The following is a 13543-nucleotide window of genomic DNA, read 5'->3' on the forward strand; positions in this document are numbered from 1 at the left end:
ATACTTGTTTTATAGTAACCCTCCCAACCCTGACAGAGTGTGTGTGTGTGTGTGTGTGTGTGTGTGTGTGTGTGAGTGAGTGAGTGAGTGTGTGTGTGTGTGTGTGTGTGTGTGTGTGTGTGTGAGAGAGTGTGTGAGTGTGAGTGAGTGAGTGAGTGAGTGAGTGAGTGTGAGTGTGTGTGAGAGTGTGTGGTGTGTGTGTGTGTGTGTGTGTGTGTGTGTGTGTGTGTGAGTGAGTGAGTGAGTGTGTGCGTGTGTGTGTGTGTGTGTGTAACCTCTCTGAGTCGGCTGGTGGACAGAGCTGTCGGGGGTGTCTGTGCGATGGCTCTCAGGAGAAGCTGCTTGCTGTGGCTCACAATCTGAAAAGGCTGACAGTGAAAGGCACACGTTGAACTTCAGAGCAGAGAAGTGACAGGTTTGACTGACAGGATGATACAAAGCATAGTCTGAGAGTCACCTGATGGTCAGCGGGGGGGAGGGTGTGTCCTTCCAGGAAGAGCTGCAGCAGATGGATGTAGCAGAGGACAGCAGTGTGCAGGAAGTGAGGGCCACACACAGCTCTGTGCAGCAGCTCAGCACTCTGCTGGAGCAGCAGGCTGAACACACACACACACACACACACACACACACACACACACACACACACACACACACACACACACACACACACACACACACACACACACACACCACACACACACACACACACACACACACACACACACACACACACACACACACACACACACACACACACACCACACACACACACACACAATTAAACAATACACATTTTGTTAAGTTCATATAATGTAATTATTTAGGTAGAGAACAATTGCCATTAATTCCTCTTCAGGATTCAAACACTGTGTATACATTATACTCTTATATTTTTAATAAAACACAAACACAAAATGTATTTTCTCTATACTAAATGATATAATTGTTTTCAGTATGGGATATGTCAATGATTAGCAACATTGACTTTAATGCATTGCGTGAAACACTGTAGCGATCCAAATGAGAGCATCAATCTGCTAGTGGAAACCAGGAACAGGACCTGGAACCTCAAGGCAAACATGAGAAATGGCGTAAAATGGATGCTCATCTTCAGGTTCATATCAGTTGGTAGTGTCTCTGCTGTGAAAACGCTCTTTGTCTCATACTGCCTGTGCTGCAGCACCTCTGTCTGGGAAACTCCCTCTGGAGGGAACACAGGGATTTGAGCCTTTGCTGAATTAACATTAACATGCACAAAAACAGGAAAGGGAGAACCTCATGTGATAACAGTAAGAAAACTACAAATTTAAAGCTGGGCTTATATCAAAAGCATGGTACATTAGAATGACTTGTCCAGTGCTTTCATGGGTTAAACATTGTGGTTTCAATGTGGAGAAAATCTTCCGGTGGCTCTGAGTGTCTGTACTAATAACTTCAACATTGTATAATGGGAAGTTTTGGGAAGAGTTGAACTTACAAAATTCAGTTATTAAAATCACACCTTTGCCAAAGCTTATCTTAGTATGTGATATGCATTACAAAATTGTAAAAATATTATGAGCCGTATGTGTCCCCAGTGAGGCCTTCTGAGGGAGCCCCAGGTTTGTATCCACAGTCACTCTCAAAACAAAAATAAAGTTTAAAAACTGACCTGTAAAAGGCCCAAGGCATCAGTCGGGTAAACTCATCTGATGTTACCATGGTGATGGACTGGTAAACACCGTGATCTAAAGTTGGGAAAACAACATTTAGCCCACTTATTTAACAATGCATCAATTCACACAAGAAGACACAATCATTTAATGTCAGAGCAAACGTTACATTTAATCTTTCAATAATAAATACCCGGCCTAAACTGTGAATAACATTGTTTGCTCCCATGTGGAGTGTAGTGAGATGTGATTTTAAAGATGGACACTGTACCGTCTGATTTAAAGAGCAGCAGCCAGTCAGCAGAGTCCACTAACACACGCAGCAGCTCTGTGCAGAGGTCTGCTGCTCTCTGACTCCTCTGTTCCTGAAGGAATCATTATAGACACAACATTACAGAGACTCCCTCCTGCTGTGGGAGGAGCAGAAACAGTTGACCTCCATACTGGAGAACATGTCAGCTGATAGTCATCCAACTCTTGGCCAATAAGCGTATTTTCCCAAATGTCACCTTTAACAATAAACCATTGCTTGCCCGGACAGTCCTATTATCAGAGTAATTGGAGTGCAGCAGTAAAGTATGCTCCAATCACTTCATGTCTTTCTGCACTACGTGGTATTTTTAGAGTTTATGTGTAATAATGATGAGGTTCCAGATCAAATATGAATCAATGAATGTTTCCTCTCAGATCTGGTGTGGGGCAGAGCATGTTGCTCATTAGGGTTGATCAACCTGAGCTCTCTAACTGCACATCAATCCACCAGCTTTCCTAAGTCTTACCCCCTACACTGAGTCAGCAGGTGGATACAGGGACAGTGCAGGATCAATATAAGAGCCTTTTTATGAATTACCTCAGGATACAGGAGTGATGACAGATGATCCTTTACACACAGGAAGAGCAGGAAAACTAGAACCTGGACAAATAAATTAAACAGCAGCAGGTCAATATACAAAATGTTGGTGTTTTAATGAAAACAAATACTCCAACATACCGGCTGGGGTCCACTTAGGGCCGATAAAATGACACTGTTATGAAGTTCTTTCCTCTCACCTGTTGGCCCCCCTCTTCTCGCAGCACACGTAGGGCAGCACTGAGGCCCTGGTCGGCCCCCCCACGGCCCTGCCAGGCCCCGTGCAGGCTGGCAGCCAGCAGCAGAGCAGCAGGACCCGGAGGGGGAGGGCCCCTTCTCTAAACTGAACACCACATAGAATACAAAGGCATCTTAACACAAGCCAAGTTTACCACCGAAAATAAAACTAATCATGGGGAGAGGGGCTCCTGGGCAACTATTTTATTAAAATATATGTTTATTATTAATATTATATATTTTCCTATTCCTTTTGTGGATTAAGATATTTCTTATTCTGTCTGTTTATTATTTCCTCCAAGGAGCTTGTGTTTGCGGCTCAGATGGACTTTCTGGATTGCCTCTTTGTATTCTTCTATATTTATTTTCATGAACTCGGAAGAAGGGTAAAGCATGGTGTGGCGGCTCAATCCCCAGATACATTTGAGTCGCCGAGAGGCTAAACTTGGCTTTAAACTGTGACGCGTTTTCGAAAAGAAAGTCCATGTTGAAGCAATATAGTTTTAAGGATATTTAATAAACAAAATCAAAACATAGTAACTATGGACAAAACGCTCAACAGAAAAAATGACAGCACAAGCTCACCTTCTGTCATGTGCACTCGACATCAAACAGGTGACTTATAAACCAAACCACACCCATGTGACGATTACCGGAAGTGCTCAACAAGCAAATAAAGGTGACATAAATAATAATAATAATACAAATAATGAACTTGAGCTAAGTAGTGTTATGGCACCTACAATACCGGCCCCTAATTATCATTTCACAAAATTATAATTACTATAATAAATGACAATACACACAAAATATACGTCCAGATCTCTTTCTTGGATTATTTGTTCAGAGTTCATATGTTGCAGTCTTTTTGGAAAAGTGATCATCTTTTCTCACTAATCAGTATCAATAAAAATGATTAGTGTGGTTTGTGTGTGTGTAGGGGGTAGGGGGTAGGGGGCAGGGGGTAGGGGGTAGGGGGTAGGGGGCAGGGGGTAGGAGACAACAAATAAAATAGGCAAAAATAGTCCATTTAGACTTGGCAAAAGTCCTCTGACTCCTGAAGAAGGAGTCAGGAAGTTTTCGAATTGTTTGTTTTGCTGTGGCGGCCGGGCCCCGCTGGGTTAAGTTTCATACCAGTGAACACTGTCGTGTTACTTGAAATGCTAAGGCACCACACATATTGCATCAAATATGAGTGACACAAACGGTGAAATGGAAAAAAGGGCTGTCAAGCTTACTAGTAAAGCCTTGGCTTGCAAAATCAAACAACTACAAAAAGAATGTCAGTCAAACGTGCAGAAGATTAAAGGACGCACACAGGAAATCAAACATCTAATGAAAAATGATGAAAATGCAAAGGATGTTAGACTCAAACTGGACAAATTAATTCATCAATATGAAAATGCAAAAACAGCACATGAATCAGTTATTATGTTGCTTTCCGAAGACGACCTGGAAATACAAAATAACTGGTTTCAACAAATAACAAAACATAACAATGATTTTATGGAGGATGTACAACAATGGCTCTTGGAAACAGGGAGGAGGCTCTTTCTGCAAACAGGTCATGTGACTGTCAATGAACCAATCGCTGCAAACACAGATATTCCTCTCATTCTACCAGACAAGGCACCCGCCGATGTAAAGGAGCAATTGGAACACACTGAGGCTCAGCAGGACGTTCTCTTTCCCCCGTCAAACATGAAGGCTACATCATGCACACAAGATGATATACAACCTGGTGACAGCATATCAAACATTGGTAGCAGAAAAAGCAGGCAAAGCTCAAGATCAAAAGTTTCCAGCACCGCATCTGCACACATAAAAGCTGAGGCCGAAGTGGCAGCCATGAAAGTACTCCAAAAACTCCTAAAGGACAAACATGTCCTGGAAGCACAGGAGCAGGAGTTGAGGAGGAAAAAGGAGCAAATGGAATTAGAAGGAAACATTGCTGCCACCATTGCAAAAATGAAAGTGTTGGCAGCCCCCAGGGGATCAGCTAATTGTTCTATATCATCCAATGGCATGCAGTCATATTTTGAAACGGGACAAAGGGAAATACAGTTTGTAACATTAAAACAACCAATCATAACCACCACAGACAGAGCTGTCACTAACATTGATACAGCTCCCCTAACACCCAATGCAGGCATCAGGAATCTAGATGAACATTTACATGTAGCATCTCCAGATCCAGTAACTGCCACAAGCAACAGTGACAAGTGCAATATATTTTCAGTCATGGAAAAACAAAAATGAAAATAACCGCTTTATTAATCCAGCAACAGTGTCTATCATCCATGCCCAAGAAAGACATTCCAGTGTTTAATGGTGACCCACTTCAGTACCAAACATTTGTGACATCTTTCTAATTCAATATTGAAAGCAAAAACAATAACCCCAGAGACTGCCTCTACTACCTGGAGCAATATACAACAGGACTGCCCAGAGACCTTGTACGGAGTTGCCAACATATGGCCTCAGACAGTGGATTCAGCGAGGCCAAACGGTTACTATAACAGAACTTTGGCAATGAACATACAATGGCTACAGCATACATGGAAAGAGCTCTTTCAAGGCCATTAATAAGGGCTGAGGACACAAGGGCTCTACAGGCATACACGGTCTACCTTAGAGGATGTTGCAATGCGATGGAAGATGTAAACTACATGTTTGAGCTCAACATTCCAGCAAACATGCTAGCCATTTGAAAGAAACGTCCATATAGGCTGAGGGATTTATGGAGAACTGTAGCGTGTGACATCCAGGAGAAACAACACCAAAGAGCTGCCTTCAAGGATATTGTGGAATTCCTTGAAAGGCAAGTAAACATTGCTACAGATCCCATATTTGGGGACATTAAAGACCCCCCTCCCGTAAGCAAAGACATAAGAAGGCCACAGCCTCATCCAAGAGGAAGCATCTTTGCAACCAATGTGAAAGTTACAGAAAATAAATATGACGGAAGCACTGTAGAAAACTGCTTGTATTGTAGATGTGGACATGCTCTGGAGATGTGTCCACAGTTAGGAAGGAGGACACATCATGAAAAAATCACATTTCTTAAAGAAAATGGTCTTTGTTTTGGCTGCCTGTGTAAAGGACACATACGTAGAGACTGCAGGAATGAGGTGCAACATATGCAATCTAAATCATCCCAGAATGTGGCACATCTACCAACAAAGAAAGGACATGGAAGAAGCATCTGCAAACACTGCTGAAGCCTCAATTCAGACAGGTGGCCTTACTGGGGCCGGGGAAGATGGTTGCAAACTCTGCATAGTACCAGTCCAAGTTAAAGCCAAAAAGGGACACACAACAGTGCATACCTATGCATTTCTTGACCCAGGCAGCACTGCATCGTTTTGCACATTAGGGCTTATGAACAAACTTAACCTCCAAGGAAGAAGGTCAAACATTCTGCTGAGAACTATGGGTCAAAGGAAGGTCATTGAAACCAGCATTGTGTCAGGCCTAGAGGTTGCTGGACTGGATAACAGCGACTTTTGTGATCTACCCGGCACATACACTCAGAAGACTATGCCCGTGCACAAAGGAAACATTCCACGTCAAAACGACATCCATCAATGGTTGCATTTGAGGGATGTTTGTCTACCTGAAATTGATGCTGAAATTGAGTTGCTGATTGGTTCAGACGTTCCAAAAGCCCTTGAACCAATTGAGGTAATCAGGAGTGTGGGGGATGGACCTTATGCCGTAAAAACCATGCTCGGATGGACAGTTAATGGACCATTAGGAGGATGTCCTGATGATACTCAGGACAAAGCTTCAATAAGTGTAAACAGATCATCAGTTGTGCAACTTGACAAGCTGTGGCAACAGCAATTTAAGACTGACTTTCCCGAATGTGGGAGAGACAACCAAGAACCTTCCAGGGAAGACCAACAGTTCTTGGATCTGGTTTCAAAATCTGCCCACCTAGTCAATGGACATTATTCTATTGGATTACCATTTAGAGAAAAGGAAATATGCATGCCTGACAATAAAGGTGTTGCTGAGCAACGCACTCTGAACCTTAAAAGAAGATTTAAGAGAGATCCTTCCTTTCATTCTGATTATACCAACTTTATGTCTGAGATGATATCTAAAGGCCACGCAGAGAAAGTACCGGATCATGTCTTGGAACGTAGAGACGGCAAAAAATGGTATCTACCACATCACGGAGTTTTGCATCCACAAAAGAACAAACTTCGAGTAGTGTTTGACTGTGGAGCAACATTTCGGGGAGTTTCACTAAATTCTCAGCTCTTCCAGGGGCCGGATCTGACTAGTACCTTGCTGGGAGTTTTGTCAAGATTCCGTAAAGATCCTGTTGTCATCACTGCAGACATCGAAGCCATGTTTCACCAAGTGAAAGTTCCAAGTGAAGACCGTGACTTGTTACGGTTCCTCTGGTGGCCTGATGGAGACTGCAGTCAGAACCTGGTGGAATATAGAATGACCGTGCATCTCTTCGGAGCAACCTCATCCCCAAGCTGTGTACATTTTGCCCTTAGGAAATGCGCTGAAGACAATCTAGAACAGTTCAATACAATGGTGCGTTCAGTCTGACGTCTTCAAGTTCAAAATCATCTTGAAAGATAGGCCGCTCACAAGAAGGGGGATTCTCTTAAGCGTCAGTTCAGTGTATGATCCCCTTGGAATATTGGCACCAGTTGTCCTCACTGCAAAAAAGATCCTGCAAGATTTGTGTAGGAGAAAGCTTGGCTGGGATGACAAATTACCAGAATCTATTTTACAGGAGTGGATGAGTTGGACCCAAGACCTTCATAAGCTGGAAGACTTCAAGGTTGACAGAAGCTTCAAACCTACCGACTTTGGAACGGTGTCATCTGCTCAAATGCGTCATTTCGCTGACGCTTGCGAAGAGGGTTATGGAACTGTAAGTTACCTGTTTCTGCAGAACAACTCTGGCCATTCACATTGTGGATTCGTAATGGGAAAAGCAAGAGTGGCTCCGTTAAAACCAGCCGCTATCCCTCGCATGGAGCTGACTGCCGCTACTATGGCAAGCCGAATAGACACCATGTTAAGAAGGGAGCTACAGATGGAACTATCAGATTCTGTATTTTGGACAGACAGCACTTCCGTACTCAAATACATCAACAATAACACCTCAAGGTTCAGAACTTTTGTGGCCAATAGAGTTTCTGAAATTGCCAAAGTATCAAATGCACTACAGTGGAGATATGTTAAGACCATAGACAATCCAGCAGACATGGCTTCACGAGGTTCAACTGTAAAATATTTTCTGAAGAAAGAAAACTGGTTGTCCGGACCTCAGTTTTTACTTCGACCTCAAGAAGAGTGGCCCCAAAACCCTGATGGATTGAAAGTAATCTCACTAAAGGACTCTGAAGTCAGGAGCATAACCGTTAACACTACTCAGATCATGTCCGAGGAAATGGATCCTGTCAACCAATTAATCCATCACTTTTCCTCTTGGAATGGTTTGAAAAGGGCAGTAGCATGGATGCTCAGACTTAAAAGACTGCTTTTGAATCGCAGCAGAAAGAGAAACCAAACAAGTGTTGGTCTTCCTCAACTAATTCCAGATAACATACATCAAAGAGGTCCATCACAAAAGGAGAGAGGGAATCTCAACAGGCAAGAAAACAATGGTCTCACAGTTGAACAACTGGCAAACGCTGAAATAGAGGTAATCTGTTTCTGCCAAAGAAAGAGGTACACCGATGAAATCTCAAATCTGAGAAAAGGAATAAACGTCAAGAAAACCAGCCACCTTCATAAACTCAACCCCATCCTGGAAAATAATGGGTTACGGGTTGGTGGACGACTTAGCAATGCCGGAGGATATGAAACATCCCGTCATAGTGGCTAAAGACTTTCACATTGCCGATCTTATTCTGCGAAATGTTCATGAAGAAGTGGGTCATGGTGGTCGCAACCATATGTTATCCCGACTACGCCAACTATATTGGATTCCTGGAGCTACCGTAGCAATAAGAAGAACGTTGTCGAAATGCGTAGTCTGCCGGCGTATAAATGCTACTCCTGGACAATAACAGATGGCGGATTTGCCCCTGGATAGAGTCTCTCCTGATGAACCTCCATTCACATATGTTGGAGTTGATTATTTCGGACCTTTTGGAGTGAAGCGTGGAAGGAGCATTGTGAAACGTTATGGCGTCATTTTCACATGCTTAGCAATAAGAGCAATTCACCTTGAAATCGCATCATCTCTTGACACTGATTCGTTCATCAATGCGCTACGGCGCTTTATAGCTAGACGTGGTCAAGTCAAAGAACTCAGATCTGACAATGGCACTAATTTTGTTGGATCCGAACGCGAGTTTGAAGGAGGCAATTGAAAGTTGGAATCAAGGTCAGATTCACAATACACTTCTCCAGAAAGGAATTCATTGATCTTCCATCCCCCAGCTGGCTCACATCATGGAGGTGTTTGGGAAAGATTAATCAGATCAGTACGAAAGGTTCTCAACTCCACTCTGAATGTACAAAGTCTCGACGAAGAGGGACTTAACACAGTCTTATGTGAAGCAGAAGCTATTCTCAATCACCAAAGCTTCTACAGATCTAAACGACCTAGAAGCACTGACACCGAATCATCTTTTGCTCCTTAAGACAACACCATCCCTGCCACCAGGACTGTTTCAAAAGGAAGACATTTACGCTCGCCGCAGGTGGAGAAAAGTTCAGTATATGTCAGATTTATTCTGGAAAAGGTGGATTAAAGAATATCTTCCCCTACTTCAAGAACGACAGAAATGGTCAAAAATCAGACGCAACTTCACACCAGGAGACATCGTGATCATTATGGATGACTCAGCGCCTCGGAACTCCTGGCTTACTGGAAAAGTTGCTGAGACCATCGTTGACAAAAAGGGACTCGTGCGTATGCTTCGGATCAAGACCAAGACTGGTTTCCTGAGCAGACCAATTAACAAAGTTAGCCTTCTTCAGGAGTCAGAGGACTTTTGCCATGTCTAAATGGACTATTTTTTCCTATTTTATTTGTTGTCTCCTACCCCCTGCCCCCTACCCCCTGCACACACAAACCACACTAAGCATTTTTATTGATACTGATTAGTGAGAAAAGATGATCACTTTTCCAAAAAGACTGCAACATATGAACTCTGAACAAATAATCCAAGAAAGAGATCTGGACGTATATTTTGTGTGTATTGTCATTTATTATAGGAATTATAATTTTGTGAAATGATAATTAGGGGCCGGTATTGTAGGTGCCATAACACTACTTAGCTCAAGTTCATTATTTGTATTATTATTATTATTTACGTCACCTTTATTTGCTTGTTGAGCACTTCCGGTAATCGTCACATGGGTGTGGTTTGGTTTATAAGTCACCTGTTTGATGTGGAGTGCACATGACAGAAGGTGAGCTTGTGCTGTCATTTTTTCTGTTGACTTAATGTGGCGGCTCAATCCCCAGTTACATTTGAGTCGCCGAGAGGCTAAACTTGGCTTTAAACTGTGACGCGTTTTCGAAAAGAAAGTCCATGTTGAAGCAATATAGTTTTAAGGATATTTAGCGCGTGCACTACGCTCTGCATCAGCCAAACAGCTCGCTGCACCCGCACTGCGAGGGGGACTCAAGTTCCCATCAGCAGAAACACGTGGGTTTGCTATCCTGGCTCCAAAATGGTGGAATGAGCTCCCCATTGAAATCAGGACAGCAGAAAGCTTACACATCTTCCGGCGCAAACTGAAAACTCATCACTTTCGACTCCACTTCGAGCGTTAGAAATATTAACGAAGCACTTATATACTAATAAAGGACTGGCTTACCTAAAGCCAGTTGAGTAGCACTTGAAATGTTTGGCTCTATGAAACCTGATGTACTTATATGATTCTGTTTTCTTCAAAGTTGTGTCTTCCTGGTCGAATGTACTTATTGTAAGTCGCTTTGGTTAAAAGCGTCAGCTAAATGCAATGTAATGTAATTTAATAAACAAAATCAAAACATAGTAACTATGGACAAAACGGTCAACAGAAAAAATGACAGCACAAGCTCACCCTCTGTCATGTGCACTCCACATCAAACAGGTGACTTATAAACCAAACCACACCCATGTGACGATTACCGGAAGTGCTCAACAAGCAAATAAAGGTGACGTAAATAATAATAATAATAATACAAATAATGAACAGTGTTATGGCACCTACACATGGGCCCAAAACAAAAAAAACATTTAGGAGTGGAGATATATCAAAGGGTGACACACAAGTTATCTTTCACTTTTGCAAGGGCAATCGTGCTGCATTGTAGTGGTTTTTGAAATAATTGGAAAAATGTGTATTATGTATGTAATATTCATAACAGCAGCTGCATTCAAGCCATAGGATTTGGCATTCTTGGTATGTTGGCATGTTGTTTCCACATAAGGGACTTCAACAGAGCTAAATTAAGCCAAGGCGAGTCTGACAGACTGTTCTACACCTCTAACTGACTGACTGTGGGTGGATCAGAGGTCCAGAGGAGGAGCTCCATGAGGATGAGGCTTACCTGCAGGCCCAGCTCTGACACACAGTGAGGAGCTGCAGCTGCTCCGGGAGAGGGTCTCCATCAGTGAGACCCCGCCCCTCGCCATAGGGAGGAGAGCACGGGAGAGAGACGCTGCCACCAGTGCTACACGTGCACACACACACACCACACACACACAACACACACACCACACACACATCACACACCACACACACACACACACACACACACACACACACACACACACACCCACACACACACACACACACACACCACACACACACACACACACACACACACACACACACACACACACACACACACATTTATGAATTCTTCATAATTACTAATTTCTTCAATGTCATACTCATATCATATAATAATGATGACATGCTTTTGTCCAAGTAAAGCAGTGGGGGATGATGGTAAGAACTAAATGCAAGGCCTTTCATTTTCACCTGAACATTTGTCTTAACCAGTTATTTTACTCAGAAATAGAAATGTCAAAATCCAATTATTTCTGAATTTAAATCCAATCCAAAAAATTCATTTCTTTAATCGACCTCATTAAAGGGAAAGTTAATCATTAATACAGACATGTTTTTGTGACCATGTCAAGGTGTTTTAGGGTTGGATTTTTCCTTTAGAAACTGGTTCACTTATGAACATAATTCTGATTTGTAAAACTAGAAAAAAATGCACAATAAATACCATAACACTGGAACATTAGCAGCTGTATTGAATTTAGCCATATTTCAATGTAATCACATGTACTGTTAAAGCTCTAAATGTCTTCCTTGCAAAATGCCTTCAAGACCAGCATATAAGAACTCACACCTCATAAGCTTACTGGTTAAAGCCACATGTGTAGGATAAAAGGTCTGCATGGGAAAGTGATGAAGTTGTGATAACTGTGTGGAGAACAAACTGTACCACTGTGGGAGAGCAGGAGCAGAGGACAGTGCACACTGATCTGAGACCCAGGCTTTGTTCACTTCTTCCCTCGAGCGCCCACAGCGTACACTGGCACACAACACACCCTGGAGAGAGCACACACACAGCACACTTGTTTTTTTTGCAGGAGCTGATAGAATACAGTCAGAAATGTTTATTGGAATTGTCCTGAGATTTAAGTACGTGTGACTCTTACTCTCAGGAAGTATGATGTTAGATGGTAGGACAGCAAGCCGACTGGAGAACACACGTTTCCTCTGTGGACAGAAGAGAGGAGGGCAGACAGGGAAGATGTGGGGCACTAAGTAAGGGGCAATGCAGCGAGACGGTCAGTAATGAAAAACGAACCTTGAATGGGTGATCCGGGTCCAGGCAGTCAAACCAACAACTGACTCACAATACTGATTTAAAAATGATTGTATTGCTTCCAACAGGAAAAAAATAATCTGTACCATGCGTACCAAGAACTGGAACTGCAGCATTGACAACGTAACTTAATATGACGGCAGCACTGATGGAGGTTTTCTGTAACTGTCCAAGTCCGTTCACATTTTCTAATAACCAGTCTTTAAACACAGCCAGAGCCCAGATATGACTGCACACAGGGGCGGACTGGGGGGGAAAGTGGCCCGGGGATTAATTGACAGACAGACCCACTTAATGCGCGGCATGTATCGGCCGGCCGGAGACGAAAGTATGTAACTTAACAAAAAACCCTGCATTTAATGTTATTCTGGAGCATTACTCATAAAGTAATCACATTACCTGAGCCCTGAGGTGCCTAAGCAACATAGTTACGGCTATATTTAGTGATTTGAATGTTAAACAGATCATTGATGCAATAACATTTGGACCCAATTTGCCTGATTGGCCACATGGAATAATACATGGGCGTAGGAAGCATCCTCAATGTGGGTGAGACAATTTAACAGGGGGTGTGGGCAGGTGGTGGACCTCACCTCCTCTAGGGGGGTCCAGGGGCAGCTCCCCCGGGAAGATTTTTTTTAAATGTTGAAGTTAAATGCATCAATCTGGTGCACTTTGAGAGCTAAATTAGGGAAATCTATGGCAGTCAGTAGGGGCTTGGACTGTGAGCCGTAGGGTCGCCGGTTCAAGTCCCCGACCAGACCTACATTTGGAGTGTGGACTTCTACTTGGAGAGGTCCCAGTTCACCTCCTGCCGTGGTGCCCTTGAGCAAGGCACCGGACATCCCCCTTCCCCCTCACTCCCATTGCTCCGCGGGCGCTGTACAATAGCTGCCCACTGCTCCTAGTACTAGACTCCTGGTACTAAGATGGGTTAAAAGCAAGAGACACATTTCACTGTGTGTGCTGTGTGCT

The 13543-nt window shown here is 43.1% G+C and overlaps 1 protein-coding gene across 1 annotated transcript in view; it reads right to left on the reverse strand.

The window, feature by feature from the left end:
- Window positions 1–13543, reverse strand: part of LOC117539067 (Fanconi anemia group A protein-like) — an 81352-nt gene that overhangs the window by 1397 nt on the left and 66412 nt on the right. The window contains 11 exon segments of the mRNA XM_034205086.1: window positions 276–368; window positions 458–596; window positions 1652–1727; window positions 1924–2017; window positions 2503–2565; window positions 2703–2823; window positions 2825–2845; window positions 11270–11343; window positions 11345–11392; window positions 12182–12288; window positions 12399–12459. Coding sequence (XP_034060977.1) covers window positions 276–368; window positions 458–596; window positions 1652–1727; window positions 1924–2017; window positions 2503–2565; window positions 2703–2823; window positions 2825–2845; window positions 11270–11343; window positions 11345–11392; window positions 12182–12288; window positions 12399–12459 — 897 coding nt within the window.

This window comes from Gymnodraco acuticeps, unplaced genomic scaffold (assembly GCF_902827175.1).
Source record: "Gymnodraco acuticeps unplaced genomic scaffold, fGymAcu1.1, whole genome shotgun sequence".
Lineage (NCBI taxonomy): Eukaryota > Metazoa > Chordata > Actinopteri > Perciformes > Bathydraconidae > Gymnodraco > Gymnodraco acuticeps.